At 34.2% G+C, this 20,857-nt stretch overlaps 6 protein-coding genes across 8 annotated transcripts in view; 3 read left to right on the forward strand and 3 right to left on the reverse strand.

Annotated features, from left to right (window-relative positions):
• Window positions 1–956: 956 nt before the first annotated feature.
• On the reverse strand, window positions 957–5,216 carry LOC105227956 (E3 ubiquitin-protein ligase MARCHF6). Its single transcript, XM_011207527.4, has 3 exons — window positions 3,303–5,216; window positions 3,050–3,244; window positions 957–2,984 (listed from the first exon to the last, which is right to left on the reverse strand). Exons 1-3 carry the CDS (start codon window positions 4,884–4,886, stop codon window positions 1,557–1,559), a joined length of 3,207 nt encoding a protein of 1,068 aa, XP_011205829.2. The 5' UTR covers window positions 4,887–5,216; the 3' UTR covers window positions 957–1,556.
• A 477-nt stretch (window positions 5,217–5,693) lies between these two features.
• On the forward strand, window positions 5,694–6,489 carry LOC105227959 (thioredoxin, mitochondrial). Its single transcript, XM_011207529.2, has 2 exons — window positions 5,694–6,019; window positions 6,086–6,489. Exons 1-2 carry the CDS (start codon window positions 5,838–5,840, stop codon window positions 6,330–6,332), a joined length of 429 nt encoding a protein of 142 aa, XP_011205831.1. The 5' UTR covers window positions 5,694–5,837; the 3' UTR covers window positions 6,333–6,489.
• LOC105227958 (39S ribosomal protein L23, mitochondrial) lies at window positions 6,477–7,140 on the reverse strand. Its single transcript, XM_011207528.4, has 2 exons — window positions 6,754–7,140; window positions 6,477–6,693 (listed from the first exon to the last, which is right to left on the reverse strand). Exons 1-2 carry the CDS (start codon window positions 7,045–7,047, stop codon window positions 6,535–6,537), a joined length of 453 nt encoding a protein of 150 aa, XP_011205830.1. The 5' UTR covers window positions 7,048–7,140; the 3' UTR covers window positions 6,477–6,534.
• A 71-nt stretch (window positions 7,141–7,211) lies between these two features.
• On the forward strand, window positions 7,212–10,143 carry LOC105227961 (nucleolar MIF4G domain-containing protein 1 homolog). Its single transcript, XM_011207531.4, has 3 exons — window positions 7,212–7,326; window positions 7,400–8,402; window positions 8,468–10,143. Exons 2-3 carry the CDS (start codon window positions 7,517–7,519, stop codon window positions 10,141–10,143), a joined length of 2,562 nt encoding a protein of 853 aa, XP_011205833.2. The 5' UTR covers window positions 7,212–7,326; window positions 7,400–7,516.
• Cg050 (Uncharacterized protein C7orf50-like protein) lies at window positions 10,108–11,233 on the reverse strand. The gene is made up of 2 exons (XM_011207530.4): window positions 10,981–11,233; window positions 10,108–10,922 (listed from the first exon to the last, which is right to left on the reverse strand). The coding sequence occupies exons 1-2, from the start codon at window positions 11,132–11,134 to the stop codon at window positions 10,345–10,347; spliced, it is 732 nt and encodes a 243-aa protein (XP_011205832.2). The 5' UTR covers window positions 11,135–11,233; the 3' UTR covers window positions 10,108–10,344.
• A 201-nt stretch (window positions 11,234–11,434) lies between these two features.
• The window catches only part of LOC105227966 (supervillin), a 454,663-nt gene continuing 445,240 nt past the window's right edge, over window positions 11,435–20,857 (forward strand). Inside the window, exon 1 of one of the 3 annotated variants that reach the window (XM_049458894.1) lies at window positions 11,435–11,716. In XM_049458894.1, coding sequence (XP_049314851.1) covers window positions 11,710–11,716 — 7 coding nt within the window. In that variant the 5' untranslated portion in view covers window positions 11,435–11,709. Of the gene's footprint in view, window positions 11,717–11,900; window positions 12,058–13,343; window positions 14,800–20,857 lie in introns of those variants that run through there. The other 2 variants (XM_049458881.1, XM_049458883.1) reach the window with 2 other exon arrangements.

Genomic DNA, 20,857 nt, shown 5'->3' on the forward strand with positions numbered 1-20,857 from the left:
AATAATAAAAAAAGTGATATGAAAAAATTTGATAAAAAATATATTTAAAAAAATTAATTAATTAAAAAAAATAAAAATCGAATCGATTTGAGTAAATTAAAAAAAATAAAGAAAAATAAAATAAAAAATCAATAATAAAAAAACTGATAATGAAAAAATGTAATAAAAAATTTATTTAAAAAATTAATTAATTAAAAAAATTAATTATTTAAAAAAATTAAATATAATTATTCAGAAAATTTTGATTTATCGAAGAAAATTGAAAAAATTAAGAAAATTGAAAAAATTAGAAAGAAAATTGAAAAAAAAATTAAACCAAGAATTAAAAAAAAAAATGTTATTACAAAAAGTTTTTAAAATTTGACTAAACTAAAAAATATCTTCAAAAAATAAAAAAAAAATATAAAAAAATATAAAAAAAAATATAAAAATATAAAAAAAAAATATAAAAAAATATAAAAAAAAATATAAAAATATAAAAATATAAAAATATAAAAAAATAAAAAAATAAAATAAAAAAAAAAATAAAAAAATTAAAAATAAAATTTAAAAAACATTTTAAAAGTTATATCAAAAATTTGAAAATTAAATAGAAATTTAAAAACTTGTGAGTCAGAAAAAAATCAAAAGTTGTTGCAAATTTTAAAATAAAATGTGGAAAAGTTAAATAGCATTAAAATAATTTTAATTTAAAAAATTATAAAAAATAATTTATAAATTTTTAAAAGTTATAAGCAAACAAAAAAAAATTTTGAATACTTAAAAAATTAAAAAAAAAATTAAAATAATTAAAGAAAAAACTAAAAAAAATTAATTAACAAAAAATTTTAAAAATATTAATAAAAAATTGCAATAGTTACAAAAATATTTAGAGAATATTTAAATCAAAAATTTTGAATTCATAAAGGCAATATTTCATATACATATGTACGTATTTTTTTGTGTTTTTTAATATTTAATTTTTTTTTTTTTTGCTGCTTTATTTATTTTATAATGACTCGTATGCTAATCTGTTGACCCCATTAAATCTAAAACACCCAAAATCGCGCTTAACGCAGACCAAATCGTTGAGCGCACGAAATACTCGCATGTACACCTACTAATCACAACACTTTCTTGCTTCGTACGCAAATTAATTTACAAACTCTCATGGCGACCATTTCCAAATAGAAATTAGAGACTGCGATTTGAGATTTGAGACACGAAAACGCATTAAGCTGCTTTGTTCGGATTAATTTCGAAAATTTTCAGCTTTAAATTATAAATTGTGCCGCCGATACGCTTGATTTCTTCAAACAAAAAAAAAACTCCATAGAAATTGAGGTTAAGCGTCACTGTTTACTGCTCACACAAATCACTTGTTTTTGACGCCTAAATGAATAACTGCATCCGTCTCTTAATACAATGCGATTTATTGTTAATTTGTTTGCTGTGCTTACATAATTTTGCTGCCGTTCTAATTTCATATCGGAAATGGTATACACGAATGCATAAGTAACGGTAGGTAGGTATTATTTTCAGAACTTCATTTCATATGCTGCAATTTAGTGTTGGCATTATAATAAATCATCACGCACCAAATCCTCCACCAGCGCGGCCTCTCTTCGCCGCATTTCCAGCTCCTCGCGCTCCAATATGCTCGCCGCATTGATGGCCGCCTCCTCGGGCTCATCCTTGGCCGCTTGCGCGCCATCCGTTGATGAGGAGGCAGCTGCAGCCGCCTCTGCCGCTTCGGCCTCTTGCTTGCGCTTGCGATGCTCATAGTTGACCAGCCGTTGGCCCACCAAATATTTGTCCACTTTAATGGCGACATATAGCTTTTTGAATTGTTTGATTTCGAAGTAAATGTAGGCAATCACCACGACAATTATGAAGAATACCGGATAGACAACGCGCGATATTTCCAAGCGTGACACCGAATTCTTAAAGAATAACGGCAAAATGGAGTGCGCAATCACATAGGGTATGGCCAGAGCCAAACCGAAACACGTGATAACGGGTGTGGCCAATTCGCGTATCAAAAACTTCAAATCAATATCACGCAAACCATCGCGGTACGCACGTTCGAGTGCGCGTTTCAAGTGCCAGTCGGGACCCATGAGCGTCAAAGCAATCGCAATTTTGGTATAGAGCACACCGAGTGCCCAGTCCTGCCACAAAAAGTGTATGGGTGTTTGGTAGAAGGGCACACGCAACGGTATCACCACCACCAACTCGAGTAGTAGTCCAAACAGCAGTGGTATTACGCCTAGCATTAGTACGAATATGAGTACGGGCAAGGCGTATGAGGCGCCAACACGTAGCCAATGTTTGATTTTATCAACAACCGCGGCGCGTCCTTGTGGCAGCAAGTTCACTGCAATGGCAACACCACGCGATATTATCCAACAGAGATAAGTGCCCAATGCGGCAGTGTACAGTTCGTGTGGACGTGGTGATACCTCAGGTGCTTGGGCTACTACTTGATTTGTGAAATGGCCACCAACGGACCATAGCGCCATCACCTGGCGACCAATCCAAACCGGTACCGTTAGTGTTATGACCGAAGCGATTACCAAAGAAACGCACATGAAAAACAGCAAACCGCACAAGCGCAATGGGAAGAGTGAGGGACGATCGTATGGTTGAAAACCGACCGGCACATCGCGTTGCATTATCGCCTGATGCACTGCACCAAGGTTACGTTCGCGTGGCAGCGGTACAGCGGGTGGTGGACGTGCGGCTGCAGCATCTGCTTGGTCTGCGTTGGCATTCGGCTGTGGTGCTGCCTCGATATTTGCAGCAGCTTCGGGCGCTGCTTCGGCGGCTGGTGCAGCGGCGGCGCCATTTGCAGCATTATTGGTGGCATCACCATTGGGCTGTTCGGTGCCGAGCAAATAGCTGCGTATGCCGAGCACCCAGGATACGCAAACACACCAAATGCGTAGCAGACCCTTTAGCCAGATGCGAGTGTGGGACTGTTCGAAGAAGCCAGGCAGAATTATCTAGAAGATATGGAGAATATGAATTTAAACATAACCCCAAGGTAGGAATAATTAGGGGGACCCACCTGTAACAGCAGCAGTTGTAAGCTGAGCTCATTAACTTCCGAATCTCCTGATAGCGTGTAGGGCAAAAATGACGGCCAAATGGTTTTGAGCATGCGTATTGGTAGCCAAAGCATCAAGAGAACGGCAGAACCAAAAATCATAGCGGAAGCAACTAGACGGCGTACATGGCGTAGAATTGGCAGATGGATCATTTCCTATAATAAAAAATGGTTTAAAATATATTGCCTTCTCCGCATGAGAGATCGAACTTACCTGTATTGGACTGAAATCTGGATCGTTTAGGTTACGTAAAAACCAGAGCACACCGGGACGCAGTACTTCCCGCAAGAGCGAAATGAAAGCGGCGAAGTAGTAAACATACACCATGCCAAACATCCAATGCACAAAAAGTGACGTACCCGGAGCAGCTTTAAAGCTCACCTTGCGATCCTTAATACTGGCATCAAACAGCGGTAATGAGCATATATCCAACCACCAACCGCACACAAGTGGCAGTACACCGATTTCAACAACGGCTAGCAGCGACACTTTCACAACTATATAGCACAGACCGATCAGCCAACGCACACGACGCATGCGAAAGACGCGCGCAAAGAAGTGCAACACAACCAAAGTTAAGCCAATGAAGCAGTAGCCGAATAGCGTGGTGATGAGGCCGTGAAAATGTAGCAGCGGTTTATCCGGTTGCAACAGATCCAAAGAGCTTAGTATGAAATTACCAATGCAATAAGGGCAAAACGCGAATGTAACGATGAATAAAGTATTGAGTGAGATTATCCAAAATACGTGTTCAAGAAAGATTAGCGAACCATCCAGACCAAGTAAACGCTCCCAAGTCAATTCTTCAGCGGCGCGATCCCATTCCATTGGATTCCAGTTTGGTTCATCGTTGTCGTTATCATTTTCTGCGGCTGCACCACCAGCTGCAGCAGCACCACCAGCTTGCGCCACGCCGGCATCGTCGGCTGCGGCATTAACATTATTATTGTTGTTGTTGCCAGCACCCGGTATATGCTGTTGCCTAGGTCCAAATTCAAGCGGTATTTCACCTTCCTCTTCTGCGGGATTCACAGCTGCTGGCGCGGCATTATTCATTGGCACGTCAATTGGTGCTTCTTCATTGTCACTGTCATCATCGGCGTTGACGGGTTCCTCAATATCAGCGACTTCGTCAGCAACACGTGCAGCTGCGGCTTCAACACCTGCGCCATCTCTAACATCTTCAACAGCAGCCGCAGCTCTTGGCACTTCCGGCTGAGCTTGTTCTTCACCATCATTTACCACAGCAGGCGCATCGTCGCGTTCTAACCAGTCCGGACCGCCACCATGCAGTATTTGCTCACGCAACCAAACTAAACCGATGAATGACAGCAGCGTACAAGTCACAACGAAGCAACCCCGGAATGCATCAGAGGCCAAATTGTTTGTTGAGAAAACGTCGAACGGCATCGATAGTATCATATCAAATGATGAAGCACGAAACAAATAACGGTATGTGCGGTATGCAGACAATGGCACTATACCGAACCAAGCCAAACCGACTAAAGAATAATGGAACCATGATTTGGCTGCCTTGGCAACAGCTGTTAATAAGCCACCTGCAACATCACGTAAGGGCAACACACGCGGCATATCAGGCGAATAGATCGGCTGAAAGCTAAAGCGGTGACCACATAATTCACAATACTCTTTATGTGAATAACGCATCCATTGCATTAAACAGTCCTGGTGTATGTACTTAATACTGCCCGTACAAATACATGGATAGAATAATGGACGGTCCGATTGTGCCTCACAACGGCACACACGGCAAATATCCTGCGAATTATCATCCATGTCTACTGCGGTTCTGCGGACGAATCAAAATGTTGATGTCTATTCCATTACAGCACACGTCAATCCCTTTGTTTTGCTCGTATTTGCGCGACTTTGACAATTCTACTTCGTTTGACCCTTCCTGCTTACAAAATCGCCAAATTTAATATCACTAATAAACTGTTGCGAACTAAACGAGTTTTCGTTATGTTAATGCCTTTTTTTTTTGCTAACTAAATGTTTTATTTCGTAAAGATTTTTTCAATTACTAAATAGTTTAACTTTTTTTGCGTGTGAAAATAATCCAGCAGCTGCAATTTTCAGTATGACCAACCTAAGAGAAAATCCAAATTTCTGACAGCTTAGTATTGCCAGATTACTAAAATAACTTTTTTTTATAAAAAACCGCATTTTGGGTATTGTTTAAATAAATTGATCTCACGATGAATGAGATTGAATAAGTTATATGCAATAAATAATAATATAAAGATTTTAAACAAAATCAGAAAAAGATTTTAAACAAGCATATACAATTATGTATTAAAACTTGGAACTTCGAGACCAGGACTACGTAAACCGTTCGGGCCGAGCAAATATCGACAACTTTTTATTTTATTGCGGCTCAAATATTTGAGATAAAAGTCAAAGTTGGTTCCTTTTACATAAAACCGTCTGTCGAGGTAACAGAAGGATGCTCACTCGGACCTAATAATTAATTATTTTAGCTGTATGGAAAAACGAGTTAAAATCGACCCGAGTGTAACCGGTAGCAATTCGTTTATCACACTAAATGCTGGCAACTCTGTTAAGGTTAATAAAAAACAGTTGTTCACATATGTCAAAGTTGATAAAAAGTTTTCGTGTGATTTCGACATTAGTTGAAAATTTGTCGTAATATTTTTTCCGGCAACATTTAGCTAAAGCATTTAGTTTCAAAATTTTAATTGTGATAAAAACGTAAACGTTATAAAAATGTTCCTTAACAAATTGAACAATGTCGGTCGCCAATTGGCCAACCCAGCGCTCCGTGCACAGGCTCGTTCTATATGCACTACAATAGCAAATCGGGAGATCTTCCAGGTGCAGAGCGCCGAGGATTTCGACGAAAAAGTCAAAAAAAGTGATAAGCCGGTAATTGTGGATTTTTTCGCAACGTAAGTTATATTAAATGTTACATAATATGTTCGCTCATTTATTTGCGTTTTTATTTTACAAACCAGATGGTGCAATCCATGTAAAATGCTAACACCCCGCATTGAAACTGTGGTCGGTGAAAAAGCCGGTGCTATAAAATTGGCCAAAGTAGACATTGATGAGCACAGCGAATTGGCGCTCGATTACGACGTTGGTGCTGTACCAGTTCTACTTGTAATGAAGGAAGGCAAAGTAGTGAATCGTATGGTCGGTTTGCAGGATACAGATAAGATTCGCGCATGGATTGATAAAGCTGTTGAGGGTGCCAAATAAGTTTATAGAGAAAATCTTCATCTTGCATTACAATCTAACAATAACAAAAACAACCTTTTTAAAAATATTGAAAATATTTAATGCTTTAACTTTGTTCAACAAATATAGTTAAGATTTGTTCATGGAATAAAAAAAACGACTTAATATTTGATGGAAAGTAATGTTTTATTTTGACTATAATTGATATATGACACTTATATAATTAAATGGAATACCAGCCCGGTGTTCCTGGCCGTTTCTTGTTGCGATCTAGGAAACGTTTGAAGCCTTGTTTTGAATCATCCATTGATTTCTCTTCAGCTTTCTTTTGTTCTTCTTTCTTCTCAAATAAATCGGGAAAGGTGAATTCCTCAGTACGTGGCTATAAGGAAGAAATATTTAACACATACACATATTTTAATCTGCATCATATCATGCTCACCAATGTTACATAAGCAATCTTAACATCATCTTCTTTGGTCACATAGCCCAGAGTTTGATCTCGTTTGGTTTTACCCATTTCAATGCGCGTACGCACATCCACCACTGGCAGTTTGTAAATCTTTTCCAAATAATTCTTTACGTCATATTTGGACATCTGCATCGAAACGGAGAATGTCGCCACATTCTTTGGTTGCTCTTCCGCCGGCCGAATCAGCTTCATCCAGAAATTCGGCAGAAATATACGCAACTGGGGATTGCCCCGTTGATAAACTGGATACCAGCGTGTCGACATCTCAGGAATTTACTTCACGGTTTTGCAACTAAAAAAATCAACTCCTTTTTCAACGCGGTGCTATTTAGCAACATGAACAGCTGTGCGGTTGTCAAAATAAAAGGCATGTGAAAATACAAAACGAACAGAGCTCTGTGGGGTTTTTGTTGTATTGTTTTGTTTACGTTTAGTTGGAGAAAAGAAACTGAGAAAACACCGCAAAGAACTTCTTAATTAAGCTGTGTTTTTAAAATCATATTTATTTCAAAGTGCATATATTTGCTGAATGTGTTGAAAAAGGTAAATTATGTGAATTTGTTTTGTTATTGCGTTATAAGACATTTATTGACATTGCGTTAACATTAACATTTAGCATTCTGTATCACACATACCGTGTTTGAGTTGTATTTGTATCGTCGCGCACGTGCTAACCTTTATCAGCTGTTTGTCAAAATTCACAATTTATTTTGAAATCAGAGGATAATTAAAAATGACAAAAGTTGCAAAGAAAAAAGATAAAGGAAAATCCTCATCCTCCAAAAAGCTCACCCGTAAAGATATACGGAAGCAGAAGCTGCAGAGTAAGAAAGAAAATAAGCGCATATTCTTTTCAAACAAAACGAATGGTGCTGCACTAGTGGCCGATGCTAAAGCAGCAGCAGCAAATGCACAAAAATCCAAGAAAGGTAAAAAGAAGAAGAAATCCAAAAAGACAACTAAAGTTGTAGCACCCGAAGATATACCCATCGAGGAATTGCTTTCTGGAAAAGTAGATTCCGATAATGACGAATCCATCGCTTCAGACTTCTCGGATGAAGAAGTCAGTGCAAGAATTCCAGCGAACATGGCAAAACAAGAGAAGCCAGTACTTAATCAGAAGAAGAAAAAGCAACAACCTACACGTCCCGACGCCGAGGAACAACGACGACGCGTGTTGAAGCAACAAAAGGATTTGGAGAATGTGGCGCGTAAACAACGACTGAAACAACTGAAAGTAGAGAATGAAGAAGAAGACCGTTTAATATCCAAACTAGAAAAGAAATTAAAACTCAATAAGACTAAAGACAAAAATCGCTTGGTGCGCAAAATGTTTAGCGACGGTTTAGATTATGCCTTGGAGTTCTGTTTGGATGATGAAGAGGAGAAGCGCAAACGTGAGCTGAAGGAAAAGCGAAAGGAAGAAATGCAAAGGCAGAATGCCAGTGACTGGAGTGATGAGGAGGAATTAGATGATGAAGGTGATACCGAGTTATTGGGCGGCACTTTAAGTGATGACAATAGTGAAAGTGGTGAAGATACTTACAATGATGACGACGACAACGAAATGGATCATGAGGATGATGCAGACTATGACGAAGAAAGTACAGAAGAGCAAAGTAAGAAATTGCATTTTATTTCTAATAACAAATTTTTATAAATATTTTTTTTACATTTATTTCAGTAAAGGAAGATATTTACGGCAGAAAACGTGATAAAGATGGCAACATTATAAAAACGGATGCTGACCCAAAGCCTGATGCACAACAGCCACAAAAATATATACCGCCACACCAACGCGCTTTGCTCGCTGCCACACAGAATGACAGCAAACAGTCACAGCTCCTAGAACGATTGCGTAAAAATTGTAAGGGTTTGCTAAATCGACTCTCCGAGGCTAACCTTCACAAGATCGCCAATGGCATTGAGGAATTGTACATGAAAAATTCTCGCTACAACATGAATGAAACGCTTGGTGCTCTCTTGCGAGAAGCATTACTTGGTCGCACTATGACCAATGAGCGTATGGTGCAGGAGCATATGGTGCTTTTGGCTTATCTACATGCGCAAGTTGGTAATGAAATTGGCGCACATTTTCTGCAAATGTTCATTGAGCAATTCGACGCGCTTTTAAAGGATATTTTCACACTAGCCGTGGAAGATAAGAAACTGAATAATTTAATTTTAGTACTCGCTTACATATATATTTTCAAAATATATGAACATCGTTTGCTACTGGAAATAATCGGTCGGTTGTCCGATAACTTGTGTGAAAAATCAATTGAATGCCTGCTACTTATCTTCCAATCCGTCGGCTTCAAATTGCGCAAAGATGATCCGCTGGCCTTTAAGGAAATGATGTTAAGTGTGCAGCGCAAAATTGCAGAAGCACCATTGGAATTGAAAGAGAATTTGCGTCTCAAATTCATGGTTGATATTTTAAATGCCGTTAAAAACAACAACATCAACAAAATACCACAATTCGATCCGGAACTGGCGGAGAATCTGCGCAAACGGCTAAAAGCAATGTTGCGCAATGACAAATATGTGACAACACTGAATATAACGATGGATGATTTGCTGCGCGCCGATCAAGTGGGCAAATGGTGGGTTGTGGGTTCGGCGTGGAGTGGCAACATCGATGATATCAACTCGGCGACGAAGCAAAAGAAGGATGAAGGCATTGTTGCTGGTCAACGCTTCTCGGAAAAACTACTTAAGTTGGCCAAACAGCAGAAAATGAATACAGAGGAACGACGAAACATATTCTGCATTATAATGGGTGCTGAGGACTATGTTGATGCTTTCGAGAAAATATTGCATTTGGCATTGAAAGATCAACGTAGTATTGCCTATGTGATTATTCACTGCTGTTTGAATGAGAAACGTGCTAATCCGTACTATGCACACCTTGCACTGAAATTCTGTCACTATAATCGCAAATTTCAACTGGCTTTTCAGTTCGCCACTTGGGATCGCATCAACGACATGGAATCCCTCAATAAGTTGCAAGTGAAAAATTTAGCGAAATTCTTACAACATTTAATATTAAATGGCGGTTTACAGTTGTCGGTACTGAAAGTTGTAAACTTTTTGCAGCTGGACAAGATAAGCTTTGTTTTCATGAAGGAAATAATGGTTGGCTTGTTGTTGAGTGAGCACGACAATGAAATCTATCAGGCATTCGAACGTGTGGCCAAAAATACAAAACTCGCACAATTCAAGAACAGCATACGCTTGTTTATACAACATTTCCTGCTGCAAGAGGAGAGCAAACTAAAGCTGAGTCAAGAACAATTGAGTCATTTAAAGAAATGTGCAGACTATGTTGATAACATACTGGCATATGTGGACTTGTAATTTTGTATAGTTAATTTTAACAAATTTATATTTAAGATTTGTACGTTAAAAATAAAGTTAAAAAAATAGAAATAAAATAAATTCTAAAGCAAAATAAACCATTTTGTAATAAAATAAAATTTTATAAACTTAATTCCTCTAAAATTTACATACTACAAAGCATATGTTCATTTTTTTAAGTTAATTCGTCTGCCCCAATTGTTAATCGAAACTTTGCAGCAAATCACGTGCCCGCTGATATTTTGACGAATCGTAAATAGCTTTTTGCTCTTCTTCACTAATTTCCTCACCGCATTGTTTATCAAGCGCCTCAATGCACTGTTCAGCTAATTTAATAATTTGCGCCTTAGCTGCACCCTTCGAGCCTGACAAGTATTCGAGAGCGATGGGCCACATCTCTGCACCGATTTTATCTTCATCAAATACGGTTTGCTGTATTGAAATCTGTCGTAATTTTTCAAATTTCCACTCTGATCGCGAGTTCTTCCACTTACGTAGGTACTCTTCGTTACGATAACGTTCCTTGCTTTCTGTTTGATCTTTCTGCAATTCGAGCCGTTGTTTGTGCTTTTGTTTCTTCTTTTGACGCACAGTTACTATAGCATTCAGATTTTCCGGTTTTTCACTCTCGTGCAACTCCTGCAAGGTGGGTTCCTGTGCTTCTTCTGCATCCGCATCGTTGTCGCCTGCGTCATCACCACTATCCTGCCCGTTTGCAGTTTTGCTGCGTTTTTCTTTAATACTACCCTTCTCTTTATGTTTACGTTTTAACGCTTTTTCTATGAATTGAATAACCATTTATATAAAAATTATTTTCAATATCACAGAAATACTTACTATCCCCCGCAGACTCTTCGATTGCTTCAACAATTAAGCTCTTGCTGGCTACTTCTTCGTCATTATCTTTTGAGACATGCTTTCGTTTTTTTGCTTTCACTTTATTTTGTGTTGCTGACAAATTTTTGTCCACTTTACTTTCTTTTTTTGCCATTTCTATACAATTTTATAAAGTTCTTTTTAAAAACATTGCACAAATCAAACTTCAATGGTTTGACACGTGATTCTTCTTCTTACACATAATTATTAATTCACAATGACATTATCAAAAGGTAGGCGTTCACAAAAGTTTCCCTTAATGCCTTGTTGGTTTTCACCTTGTAGTCCAAAGCATTTTTTATAAACAAAACATTAACAATGCGCATGCAAAAGTTACGAATGCCAATGTAAAAGAGAGCTGGAAAACTTACTGTCAATTGTTGTTGGTTTCCGCGAAAAATTGCAATTCGTGCGCGTCTTTTTGTTTATTGGAAAATTGCCGCAAGCCTTTAATGCAAAGTGTTCTTTGGTGTTACTAAAATGTGAAAAAAGCAATAAATTAAGTGTTTTTCATATCAAAGTGTAGTTAGTTAATGTATGTGTATATTATAATTAATAAGTGTGCCGCAAGCAATTATCAATTAAATCAAATGTTCTAATTCTACGAAAGCTTGAGATCTCCTATTAAATTGTAGCTCCTAATCGTAATTAGTTAGTCCACATTCAATATAAGCAAATAATTAAATTTTAATGAAAGGTAAGTGATGTTAAATTTTTAATAACCACTGAAGTTTGTAAATATACATACATACATATGGATGTGTTTTGGAAGCAGTAGTCCACATGAAAAGCTGTGTATACATATGTATGTGCAGGTGTGCAGGTGCGTGCTTTTGAAGGCGGTACCAGCAGCGTTTTCTTTTTTTGTCGTGAAATTATTAATTCGCGATGCAAGCTTAGTTTTATTTGTGAAATTGTCTTGTGTTATTTTTTATAAAGTGGTGCGCGTATTAACAATTGGTTGCGGTTATTGAAGGAGTGAAGTTCAAGGACATCATACGACCTTTGCAGTGCAGCTTCATGGATAACAAATATAAGGTGAGTTTTTTTTCTTAAATTATATTGAAAACATATGTATGGTTAAGTTTATTTAAATGCAGGACACATTGAATTATTCCGCAGAGTAATATGAGGCGAGAACTGCTAATGCATGTTTGGTGTAATTTTGTTTGTTCGGGTAAAACACTATCGAAAAATGCTGCTGTGCTGTCAGACCCAAATCACATATAATTCAATGTCCATTTCTAGTTATGTTGGGCTTTTAGCATTGTCACTGTAGTTTCCATTTACTTTTTTATGATTTATAATTCACACAGGAGGTGTGCCGACATTTTATGGCGAACCAATTGCACTTTGGATTAGTAAATGCTGAGTGGTATATTATTATGATAAGAAAATCAACTATTAATGGTACTAATTTCATCCGATACAAAAACAGCAACGTATTAATTGAAACTAATTTCAATCCTCCCACCCTAAATATTTAGTAAATTCAACTATTTTGTTATTATGTGTGACATTCTTTTTGCAAACAGAGAAAAGTGCTAATTTTCAGAACAACACTGTATATTTTTTTCAAAAATAATTAAAATATAGCTAGTACTAGCGCTTAGCTATAATAATTGATCATGTAGCTATGTATGTACGTACATATGTATGTGTGTGCTATTAATACTTTTATTCATGAAATTTTTTACTTCACGAAACTAAAATAATAAAAGCTGCACAAGAAGTGTGTATATACATACATATGTATATCAATACTCACGTTTTTGTATACTATAAGTAATTAAGAACTTAAAATCGCGCTACTGTTCTATAGCAAATTGATTTGGAACGATGAGCGCGTTGGGTGAGGTGCTGCCACTTTAAATTTAAAAATTTCACTATATCTATTTTTGCCGGCAACGGCCAGCGTCTACAAATTACATACTTCTATGTATGTATGTATGTATATGAGAACGACAAATCTTAGAAAAATAGAAAAAAATAGCAGAAAATACGTTGCACATATAAATAGGCATTTATTTACAACGCTAAGTATATAAGAAAATATATATAGTATAATTATATACTTATTTAGCTATTTGGCTGTAAAATATACACAGTTTGTCTGTCTGCCCCCGCAAAGCCTTTCCAATGGCGGCTTATTTTGTTTTGAACGCTGGGCGATGCGCGTACGGACAAATTTCATGGCAGACACACACATACATACACACACATACTCAACTAAGAATAAAAATACAGCAAAATAAAATTTAACAGTGCCGCAATCGCCAGACGCTGCGGTGGTTGGTTGCTTCACATTTCTTATGCATTTCTCAAATCAGTTTGGCGTTGTGCGTGTTCCGAAGGTGTACAATTTTTGAAACGTTCGTTCTAAAGAATTTTTTTCCGTTGCTACTTCTCTATTGAAATCTTAAAAAATTTCTCGTGCGGTTTTCGTTATTCAATATATATAAATAAATACATACATATATTTACTGTGGTTTACACATTACTGGTAAAGTGTATAATATTTACAGTTAACCGGCTAATATTTACTGTTGACACATCTAATTCTTACTCACGTTTGCGTATGAGTAACTTTAGGCGTCGTGTGCTACGTTACGCAAAAATAACGGTATATTTTTGTGAAAGAAAATTCTAGTAACTAATCTATAATTGCCGAAAAATAGTGAAAAATCATATGAAACACCTGTGCGCATTTGAATGTGAAAGTGTATTTACGAAAGCAAAGAAAATCGCCTTGGCCCACCCGGCGTATGAGTAATGCGGGGGCCGCTGTGCGTCACCTTTCCGTTTAATGCAGTTTAAGTGCGATTTTTGGCAAACATTACGCAAATAAATTATTGCAATTATATAGCATTCAATGAAAATTACTAAAAATATATCGTGAATTTCCCTGTGCTTTATTTTCCGCATGTATGTATGTATGTTTATGTGTGTGCAGTAAGTGTGACAAAGGCTCGTGTGCGGGTAACACAAAACCACGCTGATTTGCAGCGCTGCTTGCTGGTATCTTTGCTGCCCACTAATTGGATTGTTGACAAGGCAAAGCCAAAATAACAACAACAGCAACAACAATCATTGTATTACTAGCAATATTTACTCAGCACACACACATTGCATTGGCATGCAGCCGCAACTGCGTGGAAATCATTGACTTATGCCGTGTGTGCCACGAGTCTAGCCTTACGCTCGGTACGTTAACTTGTAACGGTCGTAAAAATCAATCAATAAGCCATTGCTGCAACTGCAAAGTCGCAACACACAATTCTACAACTCTTTTTCACTAGCTTCACTAGAAAAAAGTCTAACAAAATAAATACAATATAAACGCGAACGTTTTTGTTGATCCATTCGGTCGTTTCGGTTACTGTGACAACAGGCCACAAAGCGCCGCCAAGTCACTATTACTGTCGTCGCGTGTTACCCACAGAAAAAAAAGAAAAATCGGAAAATTATGTAGAAATACCAGAGTAAAAATTAAAAGTGCTTGGCAGCCAGTTGTCATACACCGGAAATAACGTGAAGTGTGCTAAGCGAAAACCGCATTAAAAGCAATTAAAAAGAGTGAAGTGCAACAAATTTCATACAAAGTTTTCTACAGTAATTCTAAAGCGAAACGTGTTTTTCTTTGCAAATCTTTTGTCCTTGTCGCGAAGCTTAAGAATTTGCGTTTCTGTTTTTTCCAAACGACTTTGGGTTGGATTTACGTCAGCTGTGTGGCGCCTATTTTAGATGAGTTTCGTTGGCACATCAGTACGCTAATATTGTGTGAGTACAGCAGTAAATAAATATGTTGATATTAAAGTTGTGTAGACATACATACATACATATGTTATATAGCATAACATTTAGAATTTAGAAAAATAAACATATTTTTTTTATAATATATACATAAATATTTTTTCTGATTTTTTTTTTAACAATAGTATTTATGTCTATGCGCTGGAGCAGTATTTTTCTATAGCTCTATGCCAGGAAATATGTGTTTTTATTTTTTATAATTTATGTACTTACATACATATGTATGTGCGTTTGTTAACCCACTGGACACTATTTTTCTAAGCAAATCTACGTAGTTTTTTACGTCTTAGTTTCTTCAAATTATGAGGCACTCAGTTCTTTTAGTCATAAGCAAAGTTCAGCAACTTTATTTATATAGAAGACAAGAAATTTTTAGTTCAAATTTTATTAAAAAAAAAACAATGTTCAACAAAAAATTAAAAATTAAATTTATTATTATTATTATTTTTTTAGTACAACTATTATTTTTATTTTGTTTTGTACAATTATTATTTTTTATTTTTTTTTACAATTATTTTTTTTATTTTTTTATCAGATTTTACTTCTTTCACAATTTTTTAAACTTAGTTTTAAATTTCTTTTATTTTTAATTTTTTTTTTTATTTTTATTTTTTTTAATTTTTATTTTTTTTTAAATTTAATTTTTTTATTTTTATTTTCTTTTTATTTTTTTTATTTTTAATTTTTTTCTTATAAATTTATTTGATTATTATTTTTGTTTTCTTTAAGTTTTTTACCACTATTAATTTTTTTGAAGTTATTGAAAATATTTTTTTTTTAATTTTTTAGATAAATTTTTAAATCAATTATGTTTTGTTATTACCTTTTTTATATTCTTTAATTTTTTTACAATTATTATTTTTATATTTTTTTTTTAATTACTTGAAAGTTTTTTTTTTAATTTTTAAATTTTTATAGTTATTATAATTTCTAATTATTTTTATTTTCTTTAATTTTTTTACAATTATAAATTTGAAAGTTAATTTTTACAAATTACATATTTTGAAATTAATTTTAAAGTTAATTTTTATAAATTACTTTGAAATTTAATCAATTGTTATTTTTTATTTTTTAAAATATTTTTAAATGTTTTTTTTTTAATATTTTTTCTTAAAAATTTTTTTTTGATATTTTTGGTTATTTTTTTAAATATTTTTTGATATTTTTTTTAAAATATTTTTTATTATTTTTTATTATATTTTTTTTGTTTTTAATATTTTTTTTATGTTTTATATTACTTTTTTTAATATTTTTGTTATTATTATTTCTTAAAAATTTTTTTTTTTTTATTTTTTAACAATTATTGTTTTTATTTTATTTATTTTTTTTATTCATTTATTTAAATTAATTAATTTATTATAATTATTATTTCTTAATTAATTTTTTTGTTATTATTTTTTAACTTATTTCTGTTTTACGAAAAATATCTGCAAGAATTAAATTTATATAACCTAAATTTTTTTAATTTTTTCTGAAGAATAATGCAGGAAAAGGTTGTAGAAATCTATATATCTTAATTATGTATTTGAAATATTTTTTATATACAATTTTATTAAAAATTTTTTTTTTTAATATAAATTAATTCAAATTCGTATTTTTCGAAAAACTAAATATTATCAAACGAGTTTATTTTAATAAAATCGTGGAAAAATATCAACTATTAATACTAAAATTGTCCATTGCAACAACAATCGAACCAAAAATTTGTCGTTTGCAATTTTTCATATAAAATGCAAATTTTTATAATGTTTTACTTAAGATAGTTTCATTAAAAGTTCGGTTAAATATATTCCCTTCGGTATTTTTGAATTTATATTTAAAATTTTGGAAAAACAAATAAATTAAAATTTTTTTATACAAACTAATTTTTATTTATTTTTTTTTTTTAAATATTGAAAATAATATTTTGGTGAAAATTCAAGTGCCTGGCCCCAATTTTGATTAGATATTGTTTAATATAATTTTATTTAGAAATTCGATATTATAAAATATACCCATAACTAGTTGTACACTACTTACTTTTGGACAGGTTTTCTTCCAAAAAACAAATTCCAATCTTGCACTCTTTCGCACGTATATTTTTGTAAGGAAGTCGTTTGAATTATTTATGCTCTCAAAAAAGGCGTAAAATTTTTTACAATTAAAAACTCATACCTCTCTTAACTTCTCCCGCCATTACGAATGAATAATTTATTATGTTGTTCTTTTCGTTTGTAAACAATTCATAAATAGGCTGTGTGGAATTCAACGGAGGAGGCGTTGTGGTAATTTATTGTATGTATGTACATGTCGATTAATGAATGATTAAATTAGACCAACAGGGAGCGAGCTAAAATGTATGTACATACTTTTATTGAATGTAGTCAATATCTATATTGAATCAAATTATTAATTAAACATTTTCCATAGTGTTAAATGTTGCTTGAAATTTTATGCTTCGAAATCGTTGAAAATGTTGCAGAAGTGTTTGGGGACTTAGCTTTATCACGAACACGAGTATTTCATTGGCACAAAGCATTTAGTGAAGCCCGCCCAGTCATCGAAGACTTGGTTTATGCGAGTTGGTCATCAACCTCTGCTAATGAAGATAATATCAAAAAAGTTAAAGAAATAGCGCTTGAAAGTCGTCTGTGATGCCACACAGAGATAGCAGTGATCTTCAGATCCCTTACATATCGACTCATCATTTTGATTAATGTTTGAAGTATGAAGCGTTTTAATGATCAGACTTGTTTCAATAGATCTGAATCTTTTGCAGAAACAGCTTAGAGTAGAAGCTGCAAAAGAGATGCTTGACAACTAAGCTGTCATTTATCAATATAACGTTGAGACTCTATTTTGAAGGCGATAATGTTAAGTTTTTTTTCAGTTTCGGCCAAATTTGATCAGATGGTAAACATATGGTGCCAGACCGGACTATGAGGTGGTTGTGGTCCGGAATAAAAGGTGGTTGTATTAGAATCTCCCAAATGAAGTCTCGGATCTTTTGGCGAGTCTTACAATTCGTTTCCTGTTGGCTAAATTTGGTCGCTTCTGAACGATTGCTTCCTTCAGACGGTTCAATTGTTGACAGTACAGGTCCGAATTAAAAGTTTTGCCTTGGAAAGTAAGTCATTTTAGATGATCCCATCAAACACATAACGTCCATCCAATTCGACAACAACCGTTTTCGCTTGACATTGTCGTAATTGATCAATTTTTCGTCACTAGTAACAAGTCGTATGTAGGAGGGTAGATATAGACGACGCACCCAAGCCTTTAGGAGGCCCAGAACTAATATTCCCTCACTTTATGCCGTCCAGAAACCCTCGATCGATAGTTGTGATTATTTTTCTGTATTCACATACCTTCCTCTGTCTTTTTGACCCCTTTCCTACTATTTTCTGGAAAGGAAGGCAATATTGGGGACCTAATTTAAGTTCAACTCTATAGAATTACGAAAATCCGTGGTACTGAGTAGAAACGGGAACTAACTAAGTATCCTAGAATGCGCGCGTAAGAGCTGACTTCACTGTTGTAAAATGAGGCTTAGTCCTTACCATACGCCCTATCATGTATGTATTTCTTTGCCATTATTGGTCACCATACTGATGTGCCGTATGTCATTCCAACTGCTGAGCCAATGAGCTCCATTTGAACCCCAGCATCTTTTTGCAAGAGTAAATTATGTAGTTTACCTTATCTCCTATTGCTAGCCGGGCAGTATTCATATCCATGAAGCTCTCAGTGTTAAAATTATTGACCTACTCCTAAGCATTTATGCAATTAATTTTCTGCAAAGTTCAGGGATGTAAAAGTCTTCAAGCGAGCCTAATTTGGCTTAGGTTGGATGTTATTAAAAGCGCTTTTCTTAAAATCTATTCACATTTTCCCTTCTTCTTCTTCAAAAAAAAAACAATATGTTCAAACAATACTGAATCCAACAATATGTGTTTAGTGGGTCCCACGGGAAGTGCATCAAAATGTGATAACAGAGCCCAGAGTTGAGACCCGGTCAGCATGCCAACCAACCAAGCTACACAAAGCAAACCCTAAACTATAGAAGCTGCATGATTATTCAAACACTTGAGCTTGAAGGTGTGTGTGTGTGTGTGCAATCGAATTTCGTCATTTCCCCCATCAAATGCGGTGTGTTGCTGTTGCTCCCATCCGTTGTGGGTCACCGATTGCGCACAATATTATCGTAAATGCATCAGCCCCACTTCTGCTATTGCCATAACACACATACCTAAACACATTATAAATATACATACATATGTATGTGTGTTGATGAGTTCAATCGCTGCCACTGTTTCCACAAACCCATTGCTGCCGCTGATGCAACCCATGCTGACTGCATCAATTGCTTTGGCGCTCTTAATGACGCGTTAGTTGCCCGAATGCATCACTGCTGTTCATCGCTGTTGAATAAATTAACCACCCCCTCTCCCCAGCACAGCTGCTGGGCGCTTGCAGGCGCGTGTGTTTATGACTTGGGAGTCTGCAGAAGTCGTTGTTGCACTTTTTAGCGCCAACACATGGAAAGCAAAAAAAAATATCGAAATGTTTGTAAAATGTAAAAATTGTTGCCACATGTTGTTGAAAGTGGAATTTTATGCGAAGTGTTGTTTTGTGTGTGATTTACTGAGCATTTTGCTATAAATATTTGTTTTTCTTTGCGTTTCGTTAGTTATTGTTGCATACTGTATTTTGTTCGGCATTGTTGTTGCACGCACTTGCAAGCCTTCCAGCAACAGTTTTGTTAAGCTAAAATTGTATTAAATGGTCCGCATGCGGGGCTTTTGGCTAACCATTGTTGTTGCCTTGTTTCATGGCATATCAAATTTCTTCAGGCACATTATATACTTTTTATTGTATATTTAAGTGCATAGGCATCATAACGGCACCCAGTGTGTTATTCTTGCTCTCGAATCCACCTTAGATTCTCTGTTGTTTGTCTGCATTCGCTTGTGTGTCCCTCATTGTTGTTCGCATTCGAAATTCGCTTTCTAGCGCAAATGTCAAATATTGCTTTTTTAAGGGTCAGCTGACAATTTTGTGTTGTCAATGTTAAATATCGTCGTTTTTTCCACCTTTACATTGTTGTTGTGTGCCTTTGTGCGACTGCTATTAGAATTAGTGTAATAGCGCGCACATAGCCTGTAGGAAATTGTACGCACTTCTTATTAGAAATTAGTAACCAATTGGAATAGTTGTTGATATCACGTCCTGGCGCTATTTGTGTATGCAGTGGAGATCGTTTACAAAAAAAAGTTAAAAATATTCCAAAGTGATTTCCGGTTAAAAAATATCAATTTATTTTTAAATACTTACAACTTTCTAAATAAATACTTACAACTTTCTATATATATTTTTTTGTTTTTTTTTTTTATTTTGTTATATACTTTTTTATTTTTTATATATATCTTTTTTTAATATTTTCATAATTTTTAAATAAAAAAAAAAACACAATTTAATCTTTTTGCTTATTCCTTAAATTTTTATTTTAATTTATTATATTTTTTTTTTAATTTTCTTAAATTTTTTTATTTTTATTTTTTAATTTTTAAAATGTATTTTGTTATTATTAATATTTTTTTTAAATTATATTTTAATTTTTTATTTTAATTTTAAAATTAAAAAATAGTCTTTAATTTTTGTAACTGTTCAATTTTTTATTTAAATTATTCCAAACTGAATTTTATTCTAAAGTTTGTTTTTAATTTTCTGTATATTCTTTAAATTTTATATACATATGTACATATGTACATACATATATATCGTATTTTTTTATATATAAAAATATATATATTTTTTTTTCGTCTTTCTTTTTTAGAATTTTTTCAGGTTGTTTTTTTTTAAGTTTTTTTATTTTTTATATTTGTTTTTTAAATATTTCCTTAGTTTTAAGATTAAAAAAATAGTTTTTTAATTATTGTGATTAATTAATTTAATTTTTTTTATAAATTTATTTTTTATTTTATTTTTTTAAATTTTCTATATTTTTATTTTATTATATTTGTTTATTTGTTTAATTAAAAAAAAA

The sequence above is a fragment of the Bactrocera dorsalis genome, chromosome 5 (genome assembly GCF_023373825.1).
Source record: "Bactrocera dorsalis isolate Fly_Bdor chromosome 5, ASM2337382v1, whole genome shotgun sequence".
In the NCBI taxonomy this organism is placed as follows: domain Eukaryota; kingdom Metazoa; phylum Arthropoda; class Insecta; order Diptera; family Tephritidae; genus Bactrocera; species Bactrocera dorsalis.

Excerpts from the sequence above, each read along its gene's own strand:
- LOC105227956 (XM_011207527.4), bottom strand. The coding sequence starts at position 4,886 with ATGGATGATAATTCGCAGGATATTTGCCGTGTGTGCCGTTGTGAGGCA. Across the intron at positions 3,245-3,302 it reads CAGATTTCAGTCCAATACAG|GAAATGATCCATCTGCCAAT; the intron begins GTAAGTTCGATC and ends TTTTTATTATAG. Across the intron at positions 2,985-3,049 it reads TACAACTGCTGCTGTTACAG|ATAATTCTGCCTGGCTTCTT; the intron begins GTGGGTCCCCCT and ends CATATCTTCTAG.
- LOC105227959 (XM_011207529.2), top strand. The coding sequence starts at position 5,838 with ATGTTCCTTAACAAATTGAACAATGTCGGTCGCCAATTGGCCAACCCA. Across the intron at positions 6,020-6,085 it reads ATTGTGGATTTTTTCGCAAC|ATGGTGCAATCCATGTAAAA; the intron begins GTAAGTTATATT and ends TTTACAAACCAG.
- LOC105227958 (XM_011207528.4), bottom strand. The coding sequence starts at position 7,047 with ATGTCGACACGCTGGTATCCAGTTTATCAACGGGGCAATCCCCAGTTG. Across the intron at positions 6,694-6,753 it reads AGATTGCTTATGTAACATTG|CCACGTACTGAGGAATTCAC; the intron begins GTGAGCATGATA and ends TCTTCCTTATAG.
- LOC105227961 (XM_011207531.4), top strand. The coding sequence starts at position 7,517 with ATGACAAAAGTTGCAAAGAAAAAAGATAAAGGAAAATCCTCATCCTCC. Across the intron at positions 8,403-8,467 it reads AGAAAGTACAGAAGAGCAAA|TAAAGGAAGATATTTACGGC; the intron begins GTAAGAAATTGC and ends CATTTATTTCAG.
- Cg050 (XM_011207530.4), bottom strand. The coding sequence starts at position 11,134 with ATGGCAAAAAAAGAAAGTAAAGTGGACAAAAATTTGTCAGCAACACAA. Across the intron at positions 10,923-10,980 it reads CGAAGAGTCTGCGGGGGATA|AAAAAGCGTTAAAACGTAAA; the intron begins GTAAGTATTTCT and ends TTCAATTCATAG.